We start from the raw sequence: 26,578 nt of genomic DNA on the forward strand, positions 1-26,578 counted from the left end.
TTGCATCTGAAAGCATCTGCTGTTTATATAGCTAATAAAGATGGAAACAAAAGAAGAGCAGAGACGATGATTTTTAAATGTTATGAAGAAGCACAAGAAAGTGTAATATTGTAAAATGTTTCTCACTTGATGAGAGAATAAGGAGAATCCTATTTGTGGGCCCCAATACTTTGAAAATTGATAATAATGAACTGTAACAGCATCTAAAAAGAAATAATCAATTACAGAGTAGATTATAAACCCAGGATCAGGCATGAGGCTGAAAAATATGGAGTAAAACCACAATGGCCTGTTGCCCCCATGTTTCATTCTTGTATTTGGTTTAACAAATGAAACAAACAACATGCTAGAATATAATTTAATTTCTTGATAGAATTAAAGGTTATTCAATGTTACTTTCTGCTTGAAACTTTTTCTGAAAATGGCCCCTTGCCTGAACGAACACTGTAGATAACAACAACAAAAAAAATACTGATTTGTAGACATCATTTACAAGGGTATTACTTTGGAGAGCAGACTGCCACTATATAAGTTTTCTGCTTCAGTTTGAATTTATTATAACTGTGAAAAATCAACCTAGTAAAGCCTACTTTCAAAATAGAGCAATAAATAGCTCATCAAAAATTTATTGAACAATGTGGATGCATATGATAACTCTTGAGATTGATATGTATTGTCAGCATTGGTACTTAGAGTGAAAGTTAGTAGAGATTCATATATTAGCTACTTTCTTACTTTGCAGAACTTTGATAAATCATGATAAATTTATAAACATTATCATTAGAGTCTCTCATTAAGCACCTACGAATCTTATTTTCTCTAATATCTGGGATGTTTGGAAGTTACTGAGGATGTGAAATTCTTAATAGAGATTCTAGGAAGTAAAAGCTTCCTACATAATCAATCATCCATTAATTTATTCATTACAGAGGTATTTACTGATGACCTCTTGGATGCTAGGCAAATTAGAAGGCCCTGAGGATATTTGAATTCCAAATGCTTTTCTGAGACATTTGTCAAATACCTCAAAACACGTTGGTGTGTTGCTGTAATGGAAAGTACTTAACCATTGATTTACATTCCATCGGTAAATACTTAATCAATGGGATATGTACCATTTTCCAGTTCTGCTAAACTCTGGATTCTTATCAGGAGCTAAAGCTTAGAGAGTATTCCTCTCACAAGCCACTTGAGAGACAGCAGTCTTATCATCCTCTTTGAGGTATATTTTAGAAAGTGGCGTCATTCTGGATTTGAAAGATCAACACATAAACTTTCACTTCTGGCCAACATAAAGTAGCAGACACAAGATATACTCTCCTATCTGAAATAACAAAAAAGAAAACAGGGAAAAAATGTATGAAGTAACAATTTTTAAGATACTTAACACTCACAGCCAAGAACCTGTGTTCTAGTTTGCTAGTTGCCGGAGTGCACTATACCAGAAACAGAATGGCTTTTAAAAGGGGTAATTTAATGAGTTCCTAGTTTACAATTCTAAGGCCGAGAAAATGTCCCAATTAAAACAAGAGTATAGAAATGTCCAATCAAAGGCATCCAGGGAAAGATACCTTGGTTCAAGAAGGCCGATGAAGATCAAGGTTTCTCTCTCAAGTGAGAAGGCACATGGCGAACACAGTCAGGGCTTCTCTCTTATCTGGAAAGGCACATAGTGAACACAGCGTCATCTGCTAGCTTTCTCTCCTGGCTTCCTGTTTCATGACGCTCCCCAGGAGGCGTTTTCCTTCTTTATCTCCAAAGGTCACTGGTTCATGGACTCTGCTTCGTGGTGCTGCATCATTCTCTGCTCTCTCTGAATCTCCTTCATTTTCCAAAATGTTTCCTCTTTTATAGGACTCCAGTAAACCAATCAAGATCCACCCAAATGAGTGGAGATATGTCGTCACCTAATCCAGTTTAACAACCACTCTTGACTAAATCACATCAACCAGGGAGATGATCTGATTACAGTTTCAAACATATAGTATGGAATAAGGATTATTCTACCTTTTTGAAATGGGATTTTGATTAAAACATGGCTTTTCTAGGGGACATATATCCTTTCAAACCAGCACATTCCACCCTCTGGACCTTACAAAAGACATGTTTTCCCTGTATACAAAATACATTCATTTCATAACAATATCACAAATCCTTAAACCATTTCTGTATAATATACATGAAATACAAAGTTAGAAACATACGGACTCCTATCAAAGCTAGTTACAGGCATGGTCTGCTTTAAGGCAAAATTATCCTCTGACTTTGGACCTTTGAAAACTCATATGTTGTTTGCTGCCAACATACAAAGGAGAAACAATCATCGGATATATATACACATTTCCATACAGAAGAAGGAACACAGCGGTCACTGGACCCCATACAGTTTGAAAACCCACAGGGCAAAGTCCATTTAATTTCAAAGTCTGAGAATCATTTATCTTTGGGGCTTCTGAAAGCGGCAATCCCACCCCTTCCAAGGACCTACACGGAGGCCTGCCTCTCCGAACACAACCTTGGAGGACATTGGGGAGACTACCTTTCTCTCGGCTCCACCCTCTCCAAGCATTGGGGCCGCACTCAGGCTCTCTGCCATCTCCAGGGCACACACTCACCCCTCCATGCGGTGGCAGCCAGGCTCTCCCCAAACCCCAAGGAATGTGCTTCACCTTCTCCAAGACCTGAGGCATCATGACTCTCCCACTGCCCATCCTCTGCCTTCGGGGCAAACTCACCCTCTGCACGGGCTTGGGTGGGTCCGCTCTCCTGGCCCAAGGCTGCTTAACTTCAGACCTCAGCCTCCATGGTTTTGCCTCTGAAATTATTTTTCCTCTGTTGTGTCCCTTCACTGAACCCCCCAGTCCAGACTGGCAGCGGCTCTGTTTATACAGGTCCCACAGCACTCTCGTTGGCTTTCCATGCAGTAGCCTTGGGTCGTGCCCATCAGACATAAGGAGTTTCCACAAATCCTTCCTGGATAACTCCATGTCCGATCCTGACTTTCTCTGAAATGACTGACTGGTTCCACATTTGGTTAAATCCTCACACAGGTCACTATTCTCTGAGGCCTCCATTTCTGGAGGCCCAGAATTTTCCAGAACATCAATTTCTGGTTTCTTTGTACCCAAGAGTTCAGTTCTCAGCTTATCTCTTTCCTGTCACATTTCACTATAAGCTGTGAGGAGAAACCAGGCTACACTTTCCACATTTAATTTGGAAATCTCTTCTGCTAAATACCCAAGTTCATGGCTTTTAAAATCAGTCTCCCAGCCAAAGCTCAATTTTGCCAAATTATCTGCCATTTTAAAACAAGGCTTGTCTTCCTTCCAGTCTATAATAACACATGCCGCATTTCTGTCTAAGACTTTATCAGAAGTGTCTTTAGAGTCCACATTTCTACCAACAGTCTCTTCAAAGCATTCTAGGCCTTCTCTATCAAGCTTCTTACAGCTCTTCTAGAATCTTCCCCTTATCCATTTAAAAAGCCATTCCAACATGTTTGGTATTTGCATCTGCAGCAGCAGCACCCCACTCTCTGGTACCAAAATCCATTCTGGTTTGCTAGCTGCCAGAATGCAATATACCAGGAATGGAATGGCTTTCAAAAGGGGGAATTTAATGAGTTGCTAATTTACAGTTCTGAGGCCGAGAAAATATTCCAATTAAAACAAGTCTATAGAAATGTCCAATCTAAAGCATCCATTCAGGGAAAGATACTTGGTTCAAGAAGGCCAGTGAAGTTCAGAGTTTCTCTCTCAAGTGAGAAGGCACATGGTGAACACAGTCAGAGTTTCTTTCTCACCTGGAAAGGCACATGGTGAACACAGTCAACCTGAAAGACAGAAAACAAATGAGGTGAGCCCTCTGGTTGCCCCAGCTTACCTCTTTGAGATAGTTTCTAGGCAGAGCACAAGAGGAAGAACCCAGCAGGCTCCTTGAATGGAGAATATATTGCTGAGTGTTCATGAAGACCAAAGGAGCTAGTTTTTGCTTGGTGAAGTAACAGAGAACTGCACATAAACAGAACCTCAAATATCTGCAGAGGGTCCCCTCAGGTATTCAGCAGAGTACTAAACAGCACATACATGCCAGGACCCTACTCAAGGCCAGAGAAGGAATCATCTAAAAGGATTCCCAGTCATATTAGAAAATATCATAATTCATGGGAAATGAGTAGAAGTGCTCAGAAGAGTCTTGCCTCAGTAGTGGGGAATACTTGTTTTTAGACTAAGCACTGCTTAGTCCCACCTAATACACCTAAAATGCCACACACAAAGGATAAAACTCTTTCCAAGTAATGTACCTGTATCTCAGAACAAAGCTCAAGCATATTTAAAGGAATATAAAGTATCCAGAGCCCCAAATTCGCAATGTCTGACATCCAACCAAAGATTACTGGGCATGCAAATAAAAAGGAAGATATGACCCATGATAAGAATTAGTCCATCAAAACCTACCCCAAACTGGCACAGATATTTAAATTATAGCAGACATGGACATCAATATTTGAAGGAATAATGGCTGAAAAAACCCAAATTTGCTGAAAACTGTAAATCCGCAGATCAAAGTAAGCTCAATGAAACCTAAACACAAAAAAATATGAAGCAACCCGGACAAACACACGTCATGATCAATCTGCTCCAAACCAGTGATAAGGAGAAAAATCTTTCTGACAGAGAAGCAAGCATGCTACTTACAAAGGAACAAAGGTGAAGGTGACAGCAGCTAACTCACTGGAAACAATGCAAGTGAGAACACAATGTAATAACATCTTTAAAATGTTGAGAGAAAAAACTGTTAGTCCAGTCTTCTATTTCCAGTGAAAATGTCTTCTAAAAACAAAGGTGATATAAAAACTTTTTCAGGCATACAAAATCTGGAATAATTTATCATGAGAAAACCCCTTCTATAGGATGCGCTAAAAGAAGTCTTTCATGCTGAAAAGTAGTGATATCAAATGGAAATATGAATCTGTACAACAAAATGAAGAACACCAGAAATAATAACTACATGAGTAATTATATAATATTGTTCTCATTATTATAATCTCCTTAAAAGATAACTGACTGTTTAAACAAAATGTTGACACTGTATTGTGAAGTTAACAAGTTATTTAAAAGTAAAATGTATCATGACAATAGTGCAAAGGCTGGGAGGGGAGAAAGGAGGTATACTGTCGTAATGTCCCTACAGTATTGGCTGTACATGCTGTAGGTAGACTGTGATGAGTTAAAGGTGCACACTGTAAATCCTAAAGCCAACACGAAAACAACAAAACAAAGAATTATAGCTACTAAGCCAACAAAGATAAAATAGAATTAAAAACAACACAAAATAAGGCGTAAAAAGAAGAATGGGGGAGAAAACAGATTTGGCAAATAGAAAGCAAATAGATAACACACTTAAATCTAAACATATCAATAAATACATTGAATGTCAATGGTCTAAAGACACCATCCCAATTAAAAGTCAGAAGTTGACATATTGACTGAAAAGAGACAACTATTTGCTGCCAGCAAGAAACATATTTTTAATTTAGAGACACAAATAGGTTAAAAGTAAAAAGATGGAAAAAAGACACATGATAACACTAGTCAGAAGGAAGTTGGAATGGCTCAATTAATGTCAGACAAAGTAGATTTCAAAGCAAAGAATATTAACGAGGACAAAGCAAGACATTTTATAATGACCAAGAGGTTAGTTCACCAAGAGTATATACATGACAGTCCTAAATGTTCATGCACTTAACAGCAGAGCTTCAAATTACATGGCCCAAAACTGATAAAACTACAAGGAAAAATAGACAAGTCCACAATTATAGTCAGAGGTTTAATACCACTCTCTCAATAATTGCTAAATAAGTAGACAAAAAAATCAAGACGATATGGAAGAGCTAAACAGTGTTAATAATGAACTTGACCTAATTGACCTTTTAGAACATTTCACTTAACCAGAGCAGAATTTTCATTTTTTGCAAGTGCGTACAGAACATTGCAAAGGCAGACGGTATTTGGGGATATAAAAGAAGACTTAATTAATTTAAAAGAACCCAAGTCATAGAGAGAATGTTCTTTGATCATGATGGAGTTAAATTAGAATTCAATAGGAGGAAGGCCTCTTGGGAATTCACAAATATCTAAAAAACAAATGTCATACTTCTGAGTTCATGGGGAAAAGAAGAAATCAAAGTGGAAATTAGAAAGGAAGTTGCATTGAATAAGAATGAACACACATCATATCAAAAATGTATGTGAGGCTACTCAAGCAATACTTGGGGGAAATGTGTAGCACTGTGTGCCTGTATAAGAAAAGAAATGTTCCAATTAGTGACCTCTCCTTCCACCTTAAGAAAACTAGTAAAATTAAATTAAATTAAAGTTAAAGCAGGCAGACTGAAGAAAATAACAAAATTCAGGTCATAAGTCAATTAAAATAGAAAACAGAAAAACAATAGAGAGTATCAATAAAACCAAAAGCTGGTTCTTTGAAAAAAAATCAATAAAATTGATAAACCTTTAGGTGGTGGACACAACCTAAAGCAACTCCTGATGTATCGGGCCCCATGTGGTCCCCTCCCCTTGAGTGTGGGTGCAATCTGTCTTAATTCTAACCAATAGAGTAGGGCAACGGTATGTCACTCCTGTGGCTAAGGCAGAGTTTAAGGGATTTTACAGATGTAATTAAGGATCTTTAATCAGTTGACTTTGACCTAATAAAAAAGGAGATTGTTCTGGGAAGGCCTAACCTAAATCAGTGTGCCCTTTAAAAGAGGGCTCAAGCCATCCTTCAGCTCAGACCTGAAGCGGCAGAGACTTTCTCTCCACTGCTGGCTTTGAAGAAGTAAAGCTGCCATGAAATAGCAGCAAGAACCTGCCTTCTGCTTAGAACCTGAGGAAGCTGGGAAGTGGATCCTTCCCCAGTCAAGCCCCCAGATGAAAATGCAATCTTGCAATACCTTGATTTTAGCCTTGTAAAAATCTGAGTAGAGAACCCGGCTAAACCATTCCTGGCCTATATAAACGTGAGAAAATAAATAGATTTTGTTTTAAATTGGTACATTTCTGGTAATTTGTTATACAGCAATATAAAACTAATATAAACTTCTAGACAAGCTATTCAAAAAGAGAGAAAGAGGGAAAAAAAAAAACAAAAATTGCCAATATCTAGACTAAGAGGTGATATCACTATAGACATTGAAAGGATAATAAGGGAATTATGAGCAATTTTATGCCTATAAATTCAAAAACTTAGATGAAATGAACAAATACCTTCACAGACACACTATCAAGAATCACCCAAGAAGATATAGATAACCTCAGTAGCCCTATATTTATTAAAGAAATGGAATTTAGACTTTAAACCCTTCTCACAAAGAAAACTCCAGACAGAGATGCTTTCCCTAGTGAATTCTACCAAACATTTAAGGAAGAAGTCATACCAGTTCTACACAAATTCCTTCAGAAAATTAAAGAGCAGAGAACACGTCCCCATTTATTATGAGGGAGTATTGAACTAGAATCAGGCAAAGACATTACTAGAAAAGAAAACTACAAATCAATATCAGTTTATGAACATTGTATTTTAAAAGTTTAGCAGATCAAATCTAACCATATATAAAAGGAATCAAGTAGGATTTATCCAGGGAACCCAAAGTTAATCTGACATTTGAAACTCAATCGATGTAATTCACCAAATTAGCAAATTAAAAAAGAAAATCCATGTGATCATCTCAGTAGACACAGAAGAATCATTTGATAAAATCCAATATCCATTCCTGATTACAAAATGAAACTCAACAAATCACTAATAGAAGGTGTGCTGAAATGATATATGTACCCTAAACAAGCCGTGTTTTTATCCTGACCCCATTTTGTAAAGGCAGCCGTTTCTTCTAATCCCTATTCAGTATTGAATGTCTGGAACTGTAATTAGATCATCTCCCTGGAGATGATCATCTCCCTGGTTTAGCTGGAGGTGTGTCTCCACCCATTTGGGTGGGTCTTGATTAGTTTCTGGAGTCCTATAAAAGAGGAAACATTTTGGAGAATGAGCGATTCAGAGAGAGCAGAGCAGAATGACATAGCCACGAGAAGCAGAGTCCGCCAGCCAGCAATCTTTGGGGATGAAGAAGGAAAACGCCTCCCAGGGAGTTTCACGAAGGGAAGCCAGGAGAGAAAGCTAGCAGATGGTGCCATGTGGGAGAGAGAAACCCTGACTGTGTTCGCCATGTGCCTTCTCACTTGAGAGAGAAACCCTGAACTGCATTGGCCTTCTTGAACCATAGTATCTTCCCCTGGATGCCTTAGATTGGACATTTCTATAGACGTGTTATAATTGTGACATTTTCTCAGCCTTAGAACTGTAAACTAGCAACTTATTAAATTCCCCTTTTTAAAAGCCATTCCATTCCTGGTATATTGCATTCCGGCAGCTAGCAGACTAGAACAGAAGGGAACTCCGTCAATCTCATAAAGTGCATTTATTAGATAATTATGGCTGACATTATACATAATGGTAAAAGACTGAATGCTGTTCCCCTAAGATCATGAACAAGACAAGGGCTTGGGCGGGCCACGGTGGCTCAGTGGCAGAGTTCTCACCTGCCATGCCGGAGACCTGGGTTCGATTCCCAGTGCCTGCCCATGCAAAAAAAACAAAGCAAAGCAAAACAAAAAAGATATTGTTAAGAGAGTAGAAAGAGAAGCCACAGACTGGCAGAAAATATTTTCAAAGCATATGATTTTATCTAGATTATATAAAGAACATTCAAAAATCAATTTAAAATAAATTAATGGGCATAAGATTTAAACCAGAGAAAACATATGGATGGCAAATGAGCACATGAGAAGATGTCTAACATCATTTTTCATTAGAAATGCAAATTAAAACCTCATTAAAATACTACTACTCACCCATTAGCATGTCTAAAATTAGAAGGACTAATCATAACAAATGTTGGCAAGAATGTGGAAGAACTGGGACTCACATATACTGTCAGTGAGAATGTAAAATTTCACAGCCACTACAGAAAAAAATTTGGCAATTTCTTAAAAAGTTGAGCATACCCCTATCATATGATCCCTCCATTCCACTGCTAGATATTTACCCTGAAGAAATGAAAGCATATGTCCATGCAAAAATTTTTACACTAATGTTCATATTAGCCTTATTTGTAATAAGCCAAAAACTGAAAAGTGCCCAAATATCTATTTTCAGGAATATAGATAAATTGCTATATACTCTATAATGGAATAATACTCAGCAAAATAAAAGGGAATGAACTATTAATATTCCCGTCAACGTGGCTAAATCTCAAAATAATTATGCTGATGAAAAAATCAGACAAAAAAATGAATGCATACTGCATGATTTCAATTATATAAAAATCTAGAAATTGTAAACCGACTCATAGTGACAGAAAGTGGATTGCCGTTTGCCTTGGGGGTAATGTGGGAGGAATGGAGCTCAGCCAGGAGCACCCACAAACTTTGTGGGTGATGGGCATGTTTGTTGTCTTGATTGTGCTGTTGGTGGGTGTATACATATGTGAGCACTTATTAAATTACATGTTTTAAATATGTGCAATTTATTATAAATCAGTTATACCTCAATACAGCTGTTTAAATAAAAGATCGCCATATCTAAACTCACTGCCTGGCCTCCACTTTGTGGATGAGAATTGAGGTCTGAGGACCAGGGGACTTTCTAAACTCACACCCCCTGTCCAGTGCAGAGGAGTTGGCTTCATCCATATCAAAGCTTCTGGACAAAAAGAGAAGAGCTTCTGACAGAGTATCACCTATTTGATGGGATAAATGGGTCCATTTCTCTCATGCAGTCCTTTCTCTGTGCCAAGCACCATGCTAGGTGTGCTTCATTGTTTTGCTTCTGGTTTCAAACAGGGTTTCCTCACCCTCAACCCCAGTCTCTGAGCGGATGGCAAAGCCTTCTTCTCAACTGTCATGTCCTTAAGTGGACCTAGATCGCTTTGCAGACCTAGGATGCTTTCTCCAAAAAGTACCACCTTTACATTACTCTTGAACATTGTAAGGATTCACACTTACTAATTCAAATCGGACTTTTTTGTTCTTTCAGGTCTGAACCGTTTGCTTACCAATGGCTCCTATGAAGCTGCATTTCCCTTGCATGAGGTACTGTCCTGCCTTATCGCCTTCTCTGTTTCAACTTCTTGTTACTGAAATCAGCTTCTGGGGTGAACGCATTAGCCGAGTTGGTTGGCGTGACATACAGAATGAATTTGTCTGTAGGGATCTGTTGAGGGCCCACTTGCCCCACGATGTCTCTCCAGCATCAGTTTATCCTATAGATCTTTTTGTGTAATTGCAAAAGTACTTGACTCAAGAGTCACTCCACCCAAACTCAGAGGATTCATAAAATTAAAGAGCCATTGAAAATTTACATCAGGTACCAGACTCAAGGGGAAAATATTCTTGAAATATGTAGTATCTGCAACAAAGGAATGTATAGCTATTCCTTGAGAAAGTGGGAGAAAGCCGGCTTGCTAAGTCTCTGCTGACCGACGGATGACAAAAGAAAACTAGTAGCTTTGTCCTCGCCATCGCTCATTTGAAGTACGTTAGCATCTGTCTTCATCTTATTTACTTCTTGGTCTTTGTCACACACAGATTCTTCCATAAATGTAACTGGGGCTGCCCTTACTTCTGTTTTCCCCATTAGGTCCCAGGTTGTTGAACCCAAAATTCTTCTACCATGTGGGATTTCAGAACATGCTCCTCACAGTGGGTGAGGGAGCACTGTGATTTCATGGTTTTGAGCCCCTCCTCGTCCTGGTCACTGAGTGACAGAGAATATGGAGATAAATGCCACAGTCCTGCCCTCTGCCCCTCGCAGCTGGGCCAGGGTGAAATTACTGTTAGAATGATCTCCAGTATACCGCTGTCTGAGAAGGAATGCCCAGTTTACCAGTAGAACACTTTGGGACAGGCCTGTCTTTCTGTAAAGGGCAATTCTTTCCAAAACATACTTTTTGTTTGGCTTTCTGTGTTTTCCCTCTTGACTTTCAACACCAAGAGGATGTAAAAGTGGAGACCAAAAACAAACAAACAAACATATTAAAGAAACTAGAAGCTTTGGTCTGAGACCTTGTTTACTACATTGTTGGAATGCTTGTTTTAGCGCACAGAAGCAGGTATGTTAAAACAAAGGTTTGCCAGGGCCACACACAGGAGTGTCTGAACTCCAAAGACAGATCCCCCCATAACATCCTGTGTCTCCCTGTTATTAATTAATATTACCCAAAAAAAGGTTTCCGTGCAACTGCACCCTCCCCTCCACACATATAAGGGCAGTGTTCAGGAAATGGGTAACTAGGCGGAATCGTGTGTAGAGGGGAGCAGGTGGGCTCTGCAGAGACACAGCCACAGAATGCCACAGAGCAGTTCACTTCTCAGGAAAGCCCTATAGTCTATGAGAAGTGAAGTTCACAATTAGAAATGTAGCTGCCATAATACCATACTAACTCCTTTGACATTTTACTCTCAGATTAACTTGACAATGTGATCGAACCTCATAATGACCGTCAGAGACAAGAAGGGAAGATATTGTTGTTTCAGGTGGAAAATTTAAATAAACATTTAGAGAAAGGTTAACTCATCTATAGTCACACAGTGAGTTGGTGATTGTACTAAGACTAGAACCTAAATTTCTTAACTCCTTGCCCTATGCACCTTGCGTTAAGAAGGTACAAAATTTATATTTTGACTAGTGCATTTCCTAATATAACTTATGTAGATAGCTTGGTTGAACAACATAAGTACATGAAACCTTGAGTAGGACATGAGCTTTTGTTGGTTTGTCCAGAGTGATGCCCCAATGAATCCCAGAGCGGTTTGATCAGTGAGTGGAAAAGTGTTTGCAAAGTCCCCTTTGGGGAATGGTGAGAATGGGGGAAAATTCCACTTCCCCAAGTTGAATTCTTGATATTCTCACAAGCAGTGTGGACAACCAAAGCTATAGGCTGAGCCCCCAGTCTTGGGGTTTGTTCATATGAAACTTAACCCCAGAAAGGATAGGTCAAACCTACTTAAAATTAGGCCTACGAGCCACCCCCAGAGAACCTCTTTTGTTGCTCAGATATGGCCTCTCTCTCCAGCCAACACAACAAGCAAACTCACCACCCTCCCCCTAAGAAAAAAAGAAAAGAAGGATCTTCTCAGGTTCATATTTGTGAAGCTAGCATTGCCACTAATTTGACTGAGACAAACCCCCAGCTCTCTGGTCCTCAGTCTCCTCATTTGATCAATGAGAAGGTTGACTTAGATTTGAGTTATTAGGAATCTGGGGTGACCTCCAGCTTTTAAATTCTAGGCTTTTCCTGTAGCTAATGCTGTGTGAAGTAGGAAGGAGAATAAATAAGTCTCGGGCATGGGTTCTGAGCTGCATACTTTATTCCTTCAAACCCCAGAAGAAACCTAATGAGACAGATGCTATAATTCTTATGGATTAGGGAACCAAGGCCCAGGGGGGCAGGTGGGGGTCCAAGGTCTCCTAGCTAAAAACGGAGTGGAACTGGATTTGAACTTAGTTCAGACCTGTCTGCTTCTAGCAAGATTTGCTTTTTATTACACAGAATCATCAAAGGATGATGTTCAGACGACTCATCAAACTTATTACTTTGATAGTGGGGACCCCTTCCATCCTCACCCCACTCCTATGTTTATTCGTGCCAGAAGAGCCTAGTGTCCCTGTCAGCTTTTCCTTGTGGCTTTTGTGGGTCCACCTCATCAACAATGGTGTTTTTATCCCAGGGAAGTTACAGAAGTAAAAACTCCATTAGAACCCACGGAGCTGAAAACCACCGGCATCTGCTCTACGAGTGCTGGGCCTCGTGGGGCGTATGGTATAAATACCAGCCTTTGGACCTCGTAAGGTGAGTTTTTAAACCAGCTGCAAATAGAAAGCCCGTAGAGAGTGATGCGAGTGAGGTGTCAGCTGGGACAAGCAACACTGAAGGGAAAAAGGCCGCAGATGCACAGCCCCCCCAGGCCGGCTTCTTCCCGCGAGGGCAGCTGCTGGAGAACGGAGGAATGGTGCTGGTGGGCCATGCCCCCTCTGCTGAGGACAGCATTTCCTCCAGAAGGGCCTTGGAAGGGCCAAGGGAGGGCCAGGTGAGGTAAAGCTCCCCTACCACAAGGAATCCATCAGGAACAGTCCCCCACTGCTGTTGACAAACTGTTGTGTGGAGAACCCAGCTTGAATTCATTAGTAACAAGGGGAATCTGAGCCACTATTATGCAAGTCGGAAATACGAGGTGCTGTCATGCCAATAAATTCTGTGGTTTTAATTTTCATATTAAACTAATAGCCTTTGAAGTTTCTTTTAATCTTCAAGTCAAAAAAAAAGTATAGCAGCTTTTAACCTTTGGTAATTGCGCAGTGACAATGCGTGCTTTTCACCCTCTGTATCTGCCCAGCCTCCTGCTGTGACAGAATTATGCTCTCACATCTCATTATTTATTTAGAGAGTAATTATTAAGATCGGATAATAATGGTCCAGACCTCATAGATTCTTTATTAAGGAGAAAATCATGTCTCATTTTTCAGATTAGCTGGATTTGTTACATTTTTACAGGGGACACAAAAAAAATTAACCCCGGGGAAAAAATCATAATACACCTGGCTTTACATTTCCCCTCCCTGGGAGTCACTCCTTCCGCCTGAGTCCTTGCTACCTGTTCCCGCTGAAAGGTTTAGGAGGTGAAAGGGTGAGAAAGAAGGAGGGTAGATCGGGAAATTTAAAGCGGGCGGGTTTACTTCTGCGCTCCTGGGCTGAGCTCACCAAATCCAAGATGGAGGGAGGTGAGTCAGCACCTGGGTGATGGCGTGGGCGGCTTTAAGCAAGGGGGTCAGGTGACGCCTGGAAGGGGCGGGTCTCCAGAGATCAGGTGACCGGAAGGGGCGGGTCTCCGGAAGTCAGGTGGCCGGAAGGGGCGGTTCCAGAAGCCATGTTGGGAGGGAAGACACAGCCTCCGCAGCTTCAGTTGCAGTGTCCTTCCCCATTCCTCGACCTAACACCCACGTGTTACTCATGACAGTCCCGGGACGTTGGTAAATGGTGTTCCCTCCTTTGTGTTGGCAACAAATGACCCAGGTGATCTGGGTGAACGGAAGACGGCGCCTGAGGAGATCATTTTCCTTTGACCAGTCTTGATGCATTATAAACACTGGGGAAAAAAACAAAAGCAACTTCTCACCCCAGTTTTAGCCCCATGGTACAGAATTGCATTGAAAAACTACAGAAAATTGCTGCAGGCAAAACATCTCTCGTCTCTGACAGTATTTTGATTAAGATTTTGCAGCCAGATCAATGAGTTTGAATTAAGTGCCTCTTGTGTTCTACCACTGTGCTAAGTGCATTGGTGAAGATGAGCAGAAGCCACCGTCCCTGACTTTTAGAATCTCATAGTTTTCTTCAGAAAACAAGCCCTACGTTGTTGAGACAGTTAAGATGCAATGCAGGGCCATCCACTGTTAGGTAACGTATGAAAGAGGCCATTACTTCTACAGAAATTCAGAAAAGATGGAAAAGAGAGCTGTGGGCCAGAGACCTGTGAAAGGGCCCCTAGCGTGGAGCATGGAAGACTGCAGGACAGGGTGGCCAAAGGGCAGGGGGGTGGCCAACACTGGCCAGCCTGGACGTGACAGATGGAGAGACGTCGTGGAGCATTTCACTCCCCATCACTTAGGTCACTCCTACCCTACCGATTTCACTTCCTGTATCTCTCAGATCTGGCCATGTCCCAGCACGTCCTCTGCCACATTGCTGCCTTCGCCTGTAGCCTGAACTACATTAGCCCTTCCTTGTTCTCCCTTATCCCTCTCTGCTCCTCTCCAGAACACCTTCTCCACCCAGCAGGCAATGGTCCTTTCACAAGCTGAGTCTGGTCATGTCCCCTGATTGTTAAGACATTTTCATGGTTTCCAGTTTTCTCAGGACAAAAATAAGCACACTCAGTGTGCTGGCCAGGGCCCCTGGGGCCCAGGTGCCACCCACCCCTATTTCACCTGGCCCCACCTACCGCAGGGTCTTTGCACAGACTGTTCCCTCTGCTTTATTCTGTTCCCAGCCCCACCTAGCTAATTCCTTCCATCAGCACAGGGTCATCTCCTCAGAGAAATCTTCCCTGTCAGGGTAGCTAGATGGCCTTGGAGAATGTGTTCCTCTCCTTCATAGCACTTTTCTCAGTTTTGTAATTACAAACCTACTTTTGATGTATGTTTGTTTCCTCTGTCAGCCTCTAACTCCACAAGAGCAGGGAGCAAACTGATTTTGCCTACCTGTATTTCCAGCACCTTGCATGGTGTTAGGCACGTAGTAGGTGTTTTTTAATTTATTGTATGAAAAAATAAATGTATCTGTGTATGTGAATGTATGTTGGGAGAGTCTGGGAGTGGAAGGTTTCCATCGAGGGGTGTGATGGTAGATGGAAACAATCCCATGCTTTAGGAACCATTGCATACTCGACAGCGAAAGCTCTATACAGCCTTTGGAAACAGATGGTCTACAATGCTTGTTTAGAATGAGGATGAAAAATAATTAGAAAATTCTTGTATTGTCCTAAGACATAATTGACTTGTAAGTTATGAAATCTAGCTGCAGAGTGGCAGTGAAAGCACAACTTGGGTGGTGTGCTCTAAGACAAGTTAACAATGATGTATAAAAAAAATAAAAGAAAAACCAAGGAACTCTGTAGACACTTCCAAACTTATACTCTACAAAGCACCAGACAGCCTGGCTAGTCTCAGATGTGGGGCTTCAGAAATACATTTATAGAGATAGATGTTAAATTCTATGAAAAGCCATCTCTCTCTCAGCTCTGGTTTGTGTGGAACTGCAGTCATCTCTAGAATTCTTTTTTTTCTAATATCACATGACTCTAGCACTGTCACCATCTTGTAAAGCTACAGGATGTTGAAAGGGATATTTAAAGCTTTTCACAATACTTTGTTTACTATTTCTAAGCTATAATCATCATACAAACACACAAAACATAAATACACATGCAGAAAAGGCAAAAATGAAATTGTGTTAGCACCAACTATTCAAATTCTCCTTGTTCTTCATCATAACAATGTCATATCTTTCTAAACAGGCAGAGTTTATTCTCTTATTTATTTATTTATTTATTTATTTAAGAAAACAAGCAATACACTTAGAACCACCACCAATGGATATCTTAGTTAGCTTAACGGTAGGCATATTCAAATAAAGTATCCATATAATCATTGTAAAGCCTGTATTTGTGCAGTAAGTTTCATAAGCCAATTTAGAATTAAGGCAACAAGGAAAAACAAGGTACATATTCAGATAGCCAAGTTCTTAAATTCTACATCTTAAACACCCACTTCGATAACATCTAATCAGCTGTCAGAGCTGTGAATGTCCTCGAAATATCAAGTAGAAAGCTCTTACAAATATCTGCATTGCTAGAGCAGGGTTTATTCTTTAAGTTGACGAAATAAGCTGGTGTCTAACCGTGTTCCCTAGGGAAGGGTTAGAGTCTATTCCTCATGTGGAGAGCAGGAGAGGGCACTGCGCTGCAGAGCCGCGATGCCTTCGCACATTCTGTTCCCTTGGCGCGTCCCGTCTGCGTACTCGTCCCAGGGCCGGTGGTTCCAGAGGGTGAGGGGCTGGACGCGGCTGGACTCGCGGCCGCCTGGTGGTGACGGGGCGTCTCCCGCAGGCGGTACTTCGGCGAGAAGATCGGACTGTACTTCGCCTGGCTCGGCTGGTACACCGGCATGCTCTTCCCCGCCGCCTTCATCGGCCTCTTCGTCTTCCTGTACGGCGTCACCACCCTGGATCACTGCCAAGTCAGGTAGGGGACCGGAGGGGCCCCGCGGGCGAGAGGCCCCCGGCCGCGCACCCCGGTGGCCATGCGGGCAGCGGGACGGGCCTCTTCCTTCGCGCCCAGCCTTCGTATCCTTGTGCTCTTGCACGTTTATTCCCCCGTGCGTGCACGCAGCCGATTGACAGGCGTTTTCTATGAATTCCGCGTTTACACGGCCCCTGGAATCCCAGGCCAGAGACACATGTCACCGCCCTCGTGGGGCGCTGAGCACGGCGGCTCCCGCCTCCCGGGCCGGTCACCACGATGTCATCCCGGACAGTCTTGGAGATTTTATTGCGAAAGCTGGAACACGATCCTAAAGAATAAATGTGCCTTTTACAAGGGCAAAACCAAAAGTGAGTGGCTGAGCCTCCAACCTACAAACATCTTTAATGAGATGTGGTTTTCTACATCTAGAGAGCTGAAATCCCTACTTATTTCATAATTCCGCCTTTTTAAGTTTTAACTTACCACGTAAGTAGAAATCGAGGCAGACCCTTTCAGGCATCCCACTGTTTCCGGAATGCACCGTGGCATTGCCTCAGACCTGTGAGATGTTCGGGAATGACTTTTGCATAACTTGGGATATAACAGCCAAGGTTTTGCTTCATGTATTTCCCTGAGTCTAACTCATTAATACGTAAAGCCAAGGAACAGTGTCATAAATAAGTCAGTGTTCCAAATTACTAAAAACTGCAGGCACTTGTTTACCTTAATAACAGATAAGGCCAAAGAGCTTCTGAGGGCAGAAATTCAATCTACTAGTTCTTATTTACCAGCTGAACATTCTGGTGATACTGGAGGAAATAACTGCAGTACGTCATCAGATAGCAGTCTGTTTCTGTTCCCTTTCTCTTTTCCAGTAAAGAAGTCTGCCAAGCTACAGACATCATCATGTGTCCTGTGTGTGATAAATACTGCCCATTCATGAGGTTGTCAGACAGCTGTGTTTATGCCAAGGTAATTGCAAATATGCAGCACCTTAGATGGACTGAATTTAACATGCTCCTTCCTGAAGGGAGGTGGGTGGTTATATTCTCTCTGGCATTTCTGGTCTTTGATTCTCAAGTTTATGTTGTAGAATAGACTTACCTCCTTCACCCGGTATTCTAACCCAAATGTCTTTTTTAATGTGTATGGATTTCAAAGTGATTGGCTCTAGTATCGTCATAAAAGTCTGTCGCGGGGCACAGTACTCAGAGCGCAGGTGATGGAGCCAGAGAAAGGTACATTCCAGTCTTCACTCGGCCCATTATCACTTGTCTATCTGGGAGGAAGTTATTAAACCTCTCTGTGCCTCGTTCTCCTCATCTGTAAAATGGAAACTATAATGTCTGTTTCACATGTTTGTTATAAGAAATGATATCAGATTTATACTGAGCACTGTACTTGGCAAGTGACAGGATCTCAGTAAATGCAGCCATTATTTCCCCCCTCTACATCATCAATATTGTCCAAAAGAAAAGGCATAGATCCAAACCTAGCTGGGGTCTGCTGCACCTGTGGAGGTCAGAAAGGTAAGCAGCTGGGCTTGGGCTTCCCCGTCTCTGAGTGCAGGCAGTGATCTCTGCCCTGTCCTCCCCATGCCATGAGAGCTAAAGAAGAGCGATACACAAAACTGCTTTGAAAAACTAAATGCATTTCCTTTATTTATTTCTATCACATGTTACTGTATTCCCCCTTCTCATATTATGGCTTATTTTATTAAAATTGTAAGACATGCTCATTGCTTTCCTGGAGCTGTGCTTGGGAGCTGTGTCCCTTATGTGAAGCCCTAGCTGGAGTCCAGGTAGGCTCCCAGGCTGATGAAAGCTTTCCCAGGCCCCTATAAACTTGCCCAGATTCCAGATCTAAAAAGGGCTGGCAGATTTTATTATAGCTCTACAATTGCTGCGGCTTGGGTATACCTAATTACTCTCTGGCATGGCAAAGGTCTGTTTGCTTCAAATGAGAACGTTTTAATAGGCCACCCGTGGGCTGACCTGTGCCTCCTGCAGTTAGCTCTGCAGGTGCCCAGTGGGGGAAGGACCCGGAACGGCAGCGGTCAGCTGCGATTTTACAAAAATTTGGGCTCTCACTACATACTACACGGGACCAAAAGAGAAGTGCAAAATCCTGTATCTTTGGAGAACGTACAGCAGACCCAAGTGGATGAGGACTCGGCGAGGATCAGAAGAGTGCTGCCAGTGGCACAATTTTGTTTAAAGGCGGTGCACTGAGCCTGAATGACTCAGCTTAAAAATCCTGCTGTCTGGGCTTCACAGAAGCCCGCAGTTAGCTTCACAGAAGCCCAGTTCTCTAATTTCTGATTTTAGGGTTTTTGTTTGTTTTTGCATGGAAAGATATGCTTGGAATGATGTTCTCTTTTTATGAGATTCACAATCATTCCTTAAAAAGATCTTCAAGAATAGTTGAGACTGCTTGGACTTTACAGGACTTCTTGGGCAGTTCTCCTACTTAATAGAAGATCTAGAACAATAATAATTATAATAGCTAGGCTACAGCTACAAAAATAACTAGGCAATCTACAGGTATTATTTCTGATTCTCACATGCAGATAAGGAAACTGAGACTCAGAAGCTTAAAAATAACTTCTTCATGGTCACACACCAGGAAGTTGGTGGATCATGAGGGCAGAGCACATCTTTTCACCACTGGGTCATGCCGAGCTACAAGGTGTTTAGATTCTGGATTTAAGATTGGTCTTACACAGTCACTTAGTAAGATGGAAGCTAAGAAGCCTCAACATGGCAGAATTGAAATTATACAGGATTTCCTTTGGGAACATTCATTAGGTGTGCTGGACTCGTTTCGCCAGACCGTGGATGCACAGGAACCCCGGGTCAGGTTAGGGCCTGAGGCTGTCAGTAGGCCGCGGTGTGCTAATGGGGCTGCCTGATCCCCAGCCCTCGCGTCTGCCTCTCACTTGGCTTAGGCAGAAAGGGCCACAGTGACTTGTTTCACTGGAACACATTCCGGGGTAGCTCATGTTTCCTGAGCACCAGGGCCTCGGCTGGCCGAGAAGTGGCCCCCAGGCCTGCGGTCCCCCACCCCCACGCTGGTTAGTGCACCGAGGGACAGACTCTCCTCCCAGAGGGGCGGGCTGCTGGCTGCAGCAGCTCCAGGCTTGCATCTTCCCGCCTTTAGGTCCTTGAGTATATTCTTAAGGTCTGCTCTTACAAAATGCCCATTTCAGCAATTATGTGCTGCATAGTTCGGGATTTGGGGGAGATGGTGACCTCTCCAGATGTCCCATACTCTGGAGGGACTGCTCCCTGGAGGGACTGGCCACTGGGGGAGAGCAGAACCTCTCTGGCGAGTCCATGCTGCAGAGTTTAAGAAGAGGGGGCGCGATGCTGCCCCCGCCAGAGCACTTCCCTGCTCAGTTCTGTTCTCACTGCGTCTTAGACCAGAGCAGAACCGGAGGCTGCGTCTCCCTTTCAGCAGCCTGGGGCGGGGCTGGGGAGGGAACGGCAGAGGTGCACGGCCCAGATGCCTGGGCACTCGGCAGCCACCGCCTTCCTCCCCACCCCCGGCAGGGCTTCTACTGCCTGGCGCCCCCGGGAAGCCCAGCACCGGCCTCTGGGCTGCTGCGCCTGGATGCCGAGGAGGGAAAGCTGCAACCCTGCAAGGACGTCGGTGCCGGTGGCTAGAGCAGAACTGCAGCTTTTCTCCAGTCTGTGCTCCTGACTGGCTTGGGGACTGCCACCTAACTCTCCACACATACACACCAGCATCTCACACACACACTCACACACACATCACCATAACACGCAGCACCACCATCACCCTCACACACACACACACACACACCAGCATCATATTCACAAAATACACACTCATACATACCACTACCATCACACACACCATCTCACACACACCACCACCAATATCACACTCACACTCACACTCACACACACCACCACCATCACACTCACACACACCATCACACAGCCTACCACCATCTCTCTCTCACACACACACACACACACACACACACACACCAGCATCATATTCACAAAATACATACTCATACATACCACTACCATCACACACACCATCTCACACACACCACCACCAATATCACACTCACACTCACACACACCACCACCATCACACTCACACACACCATCACACAGCCTACCACCATCTCTCTCTCACACACACACACACACACACACACACCAGCATCATATTCACAAAATACATACTCATACATACCACTACCATCACACACACACCATCTCACACACACCACCACCAATATCACACTCACACTCACACTCACACACACCACCACCATCACACTCACACACACCATCACACAGCCTACCACCATCACCCTCACACACATACTCACACACACATCACCATAACACGCAGCACCACCATCACCCTCACACACACACACACACACACACACCAGCATCATATTCACAAAATACACACTCATACATACCACTACCATCACACACACCATCTCACACACACCACCACCAATATCACACTCACACTCACACACACCACCACCATCACACTCACACACACCATCACACAGCCTACCACCATCTCTCTCTCACACACACACACACACACACACACACACACACACCAGCATCATATTCACAAAATACATACTCATACATACCACTACCATCACACACACACCATCTCACACACACCACCACCAATATCACACTCACACTCACACACACATCACCATCACACTTACACACACCATCACACAGCCTACCACCATCTCTCTCTCTCACACACACACACACACACACACACACACACCAGCCCAAAGCAACCTTCAGTCCAGTCGGGGTTTCTCGGCTGTTTTGTGTCTTGTTACTTCCTAGAGCCACTGTCTTGCTGCTCCAGGGGTGATGTCGGCTGTGGGACCACCAGAGCGTGCTAGCCCGGCAGTCTCGGTGGGGGGCAGAGCCCCCAGTAACTCACCCTCACTGACTCGCATACCCCCAAATTGATAACTGCAGCAGAAAATCATCCTTTCCAGATGTTTGCATGTTGGCCCCAGGGAAGGACTCAGGTCCCTTGTGGGTTATGTGCTCCCCAGTGACCTGCAGGAGACAGCTCTGTATGTGGGGCAGAATGGAGGAGAGCGGACCTGGGCACCCAAAATGACCACAGTCCATTCCAGAATCCTCACTGATGTGGCAGCTACAACTACCCCTGACTTCCAGGGAGCATCTGCTAGGAGCACAGCCCAGCAGGGAGCACTGGAACTCCCCCTGACTCCCAGGGAGCACCTGCTAGGAGCACAGCCCAGCAGGGAGCACTGGAACTCCCCCTGACTCCCAGGGAGCACCTGTTAGGAGCACAGCCCAGCAGGGAGCACTGGAACCCCCCCTGACTCCCCGGGAGCACCTGTTAGGAGCACAGGCCAGCTATGCTGTATGGAATGTGTCAGTCATCATTTCAATATGGCATGGAAGTTAGTGTGATTTATACTAGAAGCAGACATGAGCTTAGCAGGTTTGCAGAAGGAATAGATATTTTTGCTTTCTGCTATATTGTTTGCAACGGAATTCTAGTGATAAAGTATTTATTAGCTGTCTTTGTATTATGCACAGTAAGTAAATATATGATTATCCCATGGTTCAAATAGAGGTGGAAGCGGATTTTATTAATGGTTCTGCTCTCTCTCTTCTTTATATGCTGAAATCCAGAGGAGAGCCCAGCAAACATTTTACTCAAAGCTACACAAAGCAGCCATGTTTTCAACAAAAATAAAAATAAAGGAGGTATTGAAATCAGTGCTAGGGAAGCCAGAAACCTTTGAAGTGGTAACAGTAATACCTCCCTGGACTCAGACCTAATGACATCATGTCCAAATGCACGTGCGTACCAGAGCTGTAGCGCCCACGAGGGAATTCTTGGTGGCCTGTGGAGCTGCTGATAAATGTCCCACCAGATGACATCATGCCACAGGGAACCTCGGGGCACCTGCACTCCTAGAGGCACCCCAGCTCCTTCCCCATGGCTCAGACCAGTGTCCCCAAAGAGTCCTGCAGAGTGCATTGTATCCCCATGGCTTTACAAAACTTGAAATAGATGTTGATTAGGACACTGGATAGAGAAAAGCAGCCTAACTGTGATTGGTACTCTTCACAGGTGACCCACCTTTTCGACAACGGCGCCACTGTCTTCTTTGCTGTCTTCATGGCAGTGTGGGGTAAGTCCCGTGGCCTGGCACCTCGCATGCGCTGTGTGGGAGGCTGACTTCAGATGGGTGAGGAGGGGGTTGGCAAATGGAGTCAGTTTTCCTACTACAGGTAAGCTGGGAAATACTTCATTTGGTTCACTGAAAAAGCCAGCATGTCTGATTGCTCTAATGTTGACTCTAAGTGTGCAGAAATGTGATTGGCACTCCTTTATGAGAGTAAAATTCACCTTCTGTTGCAGTAGAAAATAACGCTTTTAGTAAGACAAAACATTGTGATGCAACCTGGAGACCCACCTCTGCATTTATGGGACTTTCCAGTGTGAATTGAAACTTCCCATCTGCTGGCGTGTGCATAGCCACTTTTGGCTTTTTTTTTTTTTTTTTTTGTCATATTAAACAGTTAATCGTGGTTACCTTTGGAGAGGAGGATTTGTGGAAGATAAATATGTTTTGTTTGTAATAAGAATGATAAGAGAAAAACTTTTTATGCTACTTATTTTCAATATGGTTTGGGATTTTTACACTGATTTTGCATTTTTCTCTAACTTAGAATGGCAAAATCTGAATTTTGGTGTCACAACTCTTGACTTAGACTCATGCAGTTCCTTGTGTCTAGAACAAATATTGGAATCTTCCAGGCCTGGCAGAAATGCCATCTGCTGCAGCCAGAAGATGGCTTTATCCTTTGAACTTCCATAGAATTTGTTGCTGTCATTCTCAGGCACTTATAGTTACTGTCTCCCCTAGGAGAATTAGGTTCTCCTAAGACCATTATCGTGGAAGCTGCATACATTTCTTTCGGAAGCAGAAGCATTCATACATATTTACATATTTCTTGGATAGATGCATGGATGCATGGATGAAAAGAGAGGAGGGTAAAGGATGAATGAAAGATAAGGGTATAGAGAAGGAAATTACCAAAATGATTTTTATAGGGCAATTAATGTGTACAAATGGTCGTTCTGATCCGTGGGAGTGTAAAACCTTGTCCTGTAGAGAAGGTCTTTCCTGGGTAGATGCTTCTTCCCCATCGGGAGCCCTTCAGAAGAAGCCTGTGCCCTCCACAGCCCTCCTAAGGGGACTCATGACCCCAGCCACTCGCAGCCAGTGGGCATTTTGTCCCCCCAAAATTATCCCAGCCATAGGTTGGTGCGTCACCTCGGAGAAGCCTGAGGGTCTGCCTCACAGGGACAGACAGACTGCCCGGACTGTTAATCCCCAGAATGAGGGTCGGGACCTATGGAGAGAAGCAGGCAGCTGCAGCAACGACATTGAAAGGACACAGAGGGCAGGGACGGGGGGAGCATGAGTAGCTGACGTTAGGAGAAATCAGAGCCTCGGAAGAAACAGAAGCAAAGAACTACCGGAAAAGACGCAGAATCGAGGGTGCAGAAGCCATCTGGTAGTGGGGAAAGATGCGAGATGAGCCTCAAGGAGGAGCAAAGCGAGAAGGCCGGTAAGTGGCGTCGTTAGTGGAACTTCAGAGTGAGGCCTCTGGAAATCTCGTGCCCAGAGCCTCTAAAGCTGCTGAGGTGCCGCGTCCTGCCCTGCAGAGGCTCAGTCTTGGGTTCCCGTGGGGTTCTTGCCTCCCTTGGTGGGACTCAAAGCCCTCCTCACTTGGGCTACCCTTAGTGCATCTCTGTCCCTTCCAGGGAACGGAGGCTACCGCAATGGAGCTTTAGTCACAGACGGAGCTCATAGATTAAGAGTGTGCATCTGGTTTTCCTAAGACATATCATTATCAGGGACCATGGTCAGGAAATATCACAGGCAATCCAGGGCTTCAACTTTGCTGTGGTTACAAATGAGGGGGCTTGGCAATGTATTCAATTCTAAAGCTAATGGTTCTCAAACCACATGCAAAAATGACAGTATTCATGGCACACACAAAGACGATAGTATTTGTACACAGAAATAATACTACTTGCATATGTGCTGATGTGCATGGGAGAGATGCTCACTGCCCAGGGAAGAGGCCCGGAGCCACCCCCAGGGCTGAGGGGATCATTATCCCTTGCGGACCCCCAATCTGTCTCTGACACACCCCTTGGGAAGTCTGCCTTGGGTGACCAGTCTACCGCTAGACAAGTTAATGTCTCCATGTAGAGATGAGTATCCTGGCAGTCTGAAAGAATTAAAACACAAAATTCCCTCACCCAATCCATAGCTCACCCATGTCAGATATACTTGGTCTGAGATAATGGTTTCTCCTCTCACTGCTCACCTCCTGAGGCTGTATGGAAGCACAGTTCTGATCTAACGGCAGTGGACTGTAAGGCAGAGGCTGTCACTTCCCCAGAACCGCCGCTGTAAGGGGAGTGAAGCTTTCTTGCAGATTTGGAATGCCTTATGCCGAGGGTGCCTAGTAGGTTTTACTTTATCCCACTGACGTCTTCTTGGAGCGTGGAGCTGAGAAGCTTCTGAGGTTGCAAGGGGGCAGGTGGAGGTTTCACAGGTTTCGTGCCTTGGACTACACACAGTAGGAATCTGATAGATGTTCTTTAATAACCTTTGGACACAAGTGAGCATTTTAAGGTCACTCCAGACGAGGCGAGGCCAGAATTAGTCTCTCCTTCTGAATTGCTTTATCTCAGTCAACAGCTTATTGCTTAAATCCTGTGTTGTTCGCAGAAATGTGCGAGTTTGAGAAAAAGAATTACTTAAGCCAGATGTGTCTCTGTAGATAGGAATATGCCTTTTACTAACATCTAGAATAATAAAGCTTTACTAATAGCTAACATTTACTAGGTGCTAGCCACTAAGTAACCTTCAGTATTTTACATATATCATCTCATTTAAACTTCACAGCAACCCTTGAGGAAGGTTCTCTACTATTACCCTGTCTTATAGACCAGGAAAGGGAGTCAGGAGCCAGAGAGTGGCCAAGGCGAGAGTTAAACGGGGCAGCCTTAGCGCCTGTACTCTAGCTCTGGGGTCACGTGGACATATAAACCTTGTTCTCTTGAGGAGGTTTTGCTGGATAAATTGCATCTGTTTTCCCTCGAGCCATTCTGAGGAAAATTGTCTGGTCCGGCGCAGCTATGCTGAGGGGATGTGTTCAATCCTGTGACTCAGCCCTCTTGGCCACTGGACACTGGACCTAATATCAGACCTCGGAGAAGGCCTGAGGTTCTGCCCAAACAGGGACAGGCAGGGCCACCAGACTCTTGGCCCCCAGAGTGGGGGTTAGGACACATGAAGAGAGAGCGGTGGAAGCAGGCACCAGAAGAAATCACGAGTAGGCTTGCTGTGCTTCGGATCCGAGTGTTTAGAGGAAGAACCGCGGCCTGCGCCCCAGGCTCTGTTAAACCACTTGGAGATGCGATGTACCCCAAACGCACATCGGTTCTGCTGGAGCTGGGCTTCACGGCCTGGGGAGCATCGCGTGACTGATAAGTTACAGCACTCGGGAAAACAAACGTGGTCTATTTTCGGGAAACTGCTAGGTGTGAAGACGATGAGAACAGATGGCAGTGGTTTATAAGACCTCCGTAGGGGCAGGGCTTATGTGTTT

The 26,578-nt window shown here is 43.7% G+C and overlaps 1 protein-coding gene across 1 annotated transcript in view; it reads left to right on the plus strand.

The window, feature by feature from the left end:
- ANO4 (anoctamin 4) overlaps positions 1-26,578 on the plus strand; it is a 445,798-nt gene that overhangs the window by 367,700 nt on the left and 51,520 nt on the right. Inside the window, exons 14-18 of the mRNA XM_077168293.1 lie at positions 10,096-10,151; positions 12,789-12,910; positions 16,725-16,859; positions 17,735-17,831; positions 23,013-23,073. Of these exons, the coding sequence (XP_077024408.1) occupies positions 10,096-10,151; positions 12,789-12,910; positions 16,725-16,859; positions 17,735-17,831; positions 23,013-23,073 (471 nt within the window). The remainder of the gene's footprint in view (positions 1-10,095; positions 10,152-12,788; positions 12,911-16,724; positions 16,860-17,734; positions 17,832-23,012; positions 23,074-26,578) is intronic.

The sequence above is a fragment of the Tamandua tetradactyla genome, chromosome 7 (genome assembly GCF_023851605.1).
Source record: "Tamandua tetradactyla isolate mTamTet1 chromosome 7, mTamTet1.pri, whole genome shotgun sequence".
In the NCBI taxonomy this organism is placed as follows: domain Eukaryota; kingdom Metazoa; phylum Chordata; class Mammalia; order Pilosa; family Myrmecophagidae; genus Tamandua; species Tamandua tetradactyla.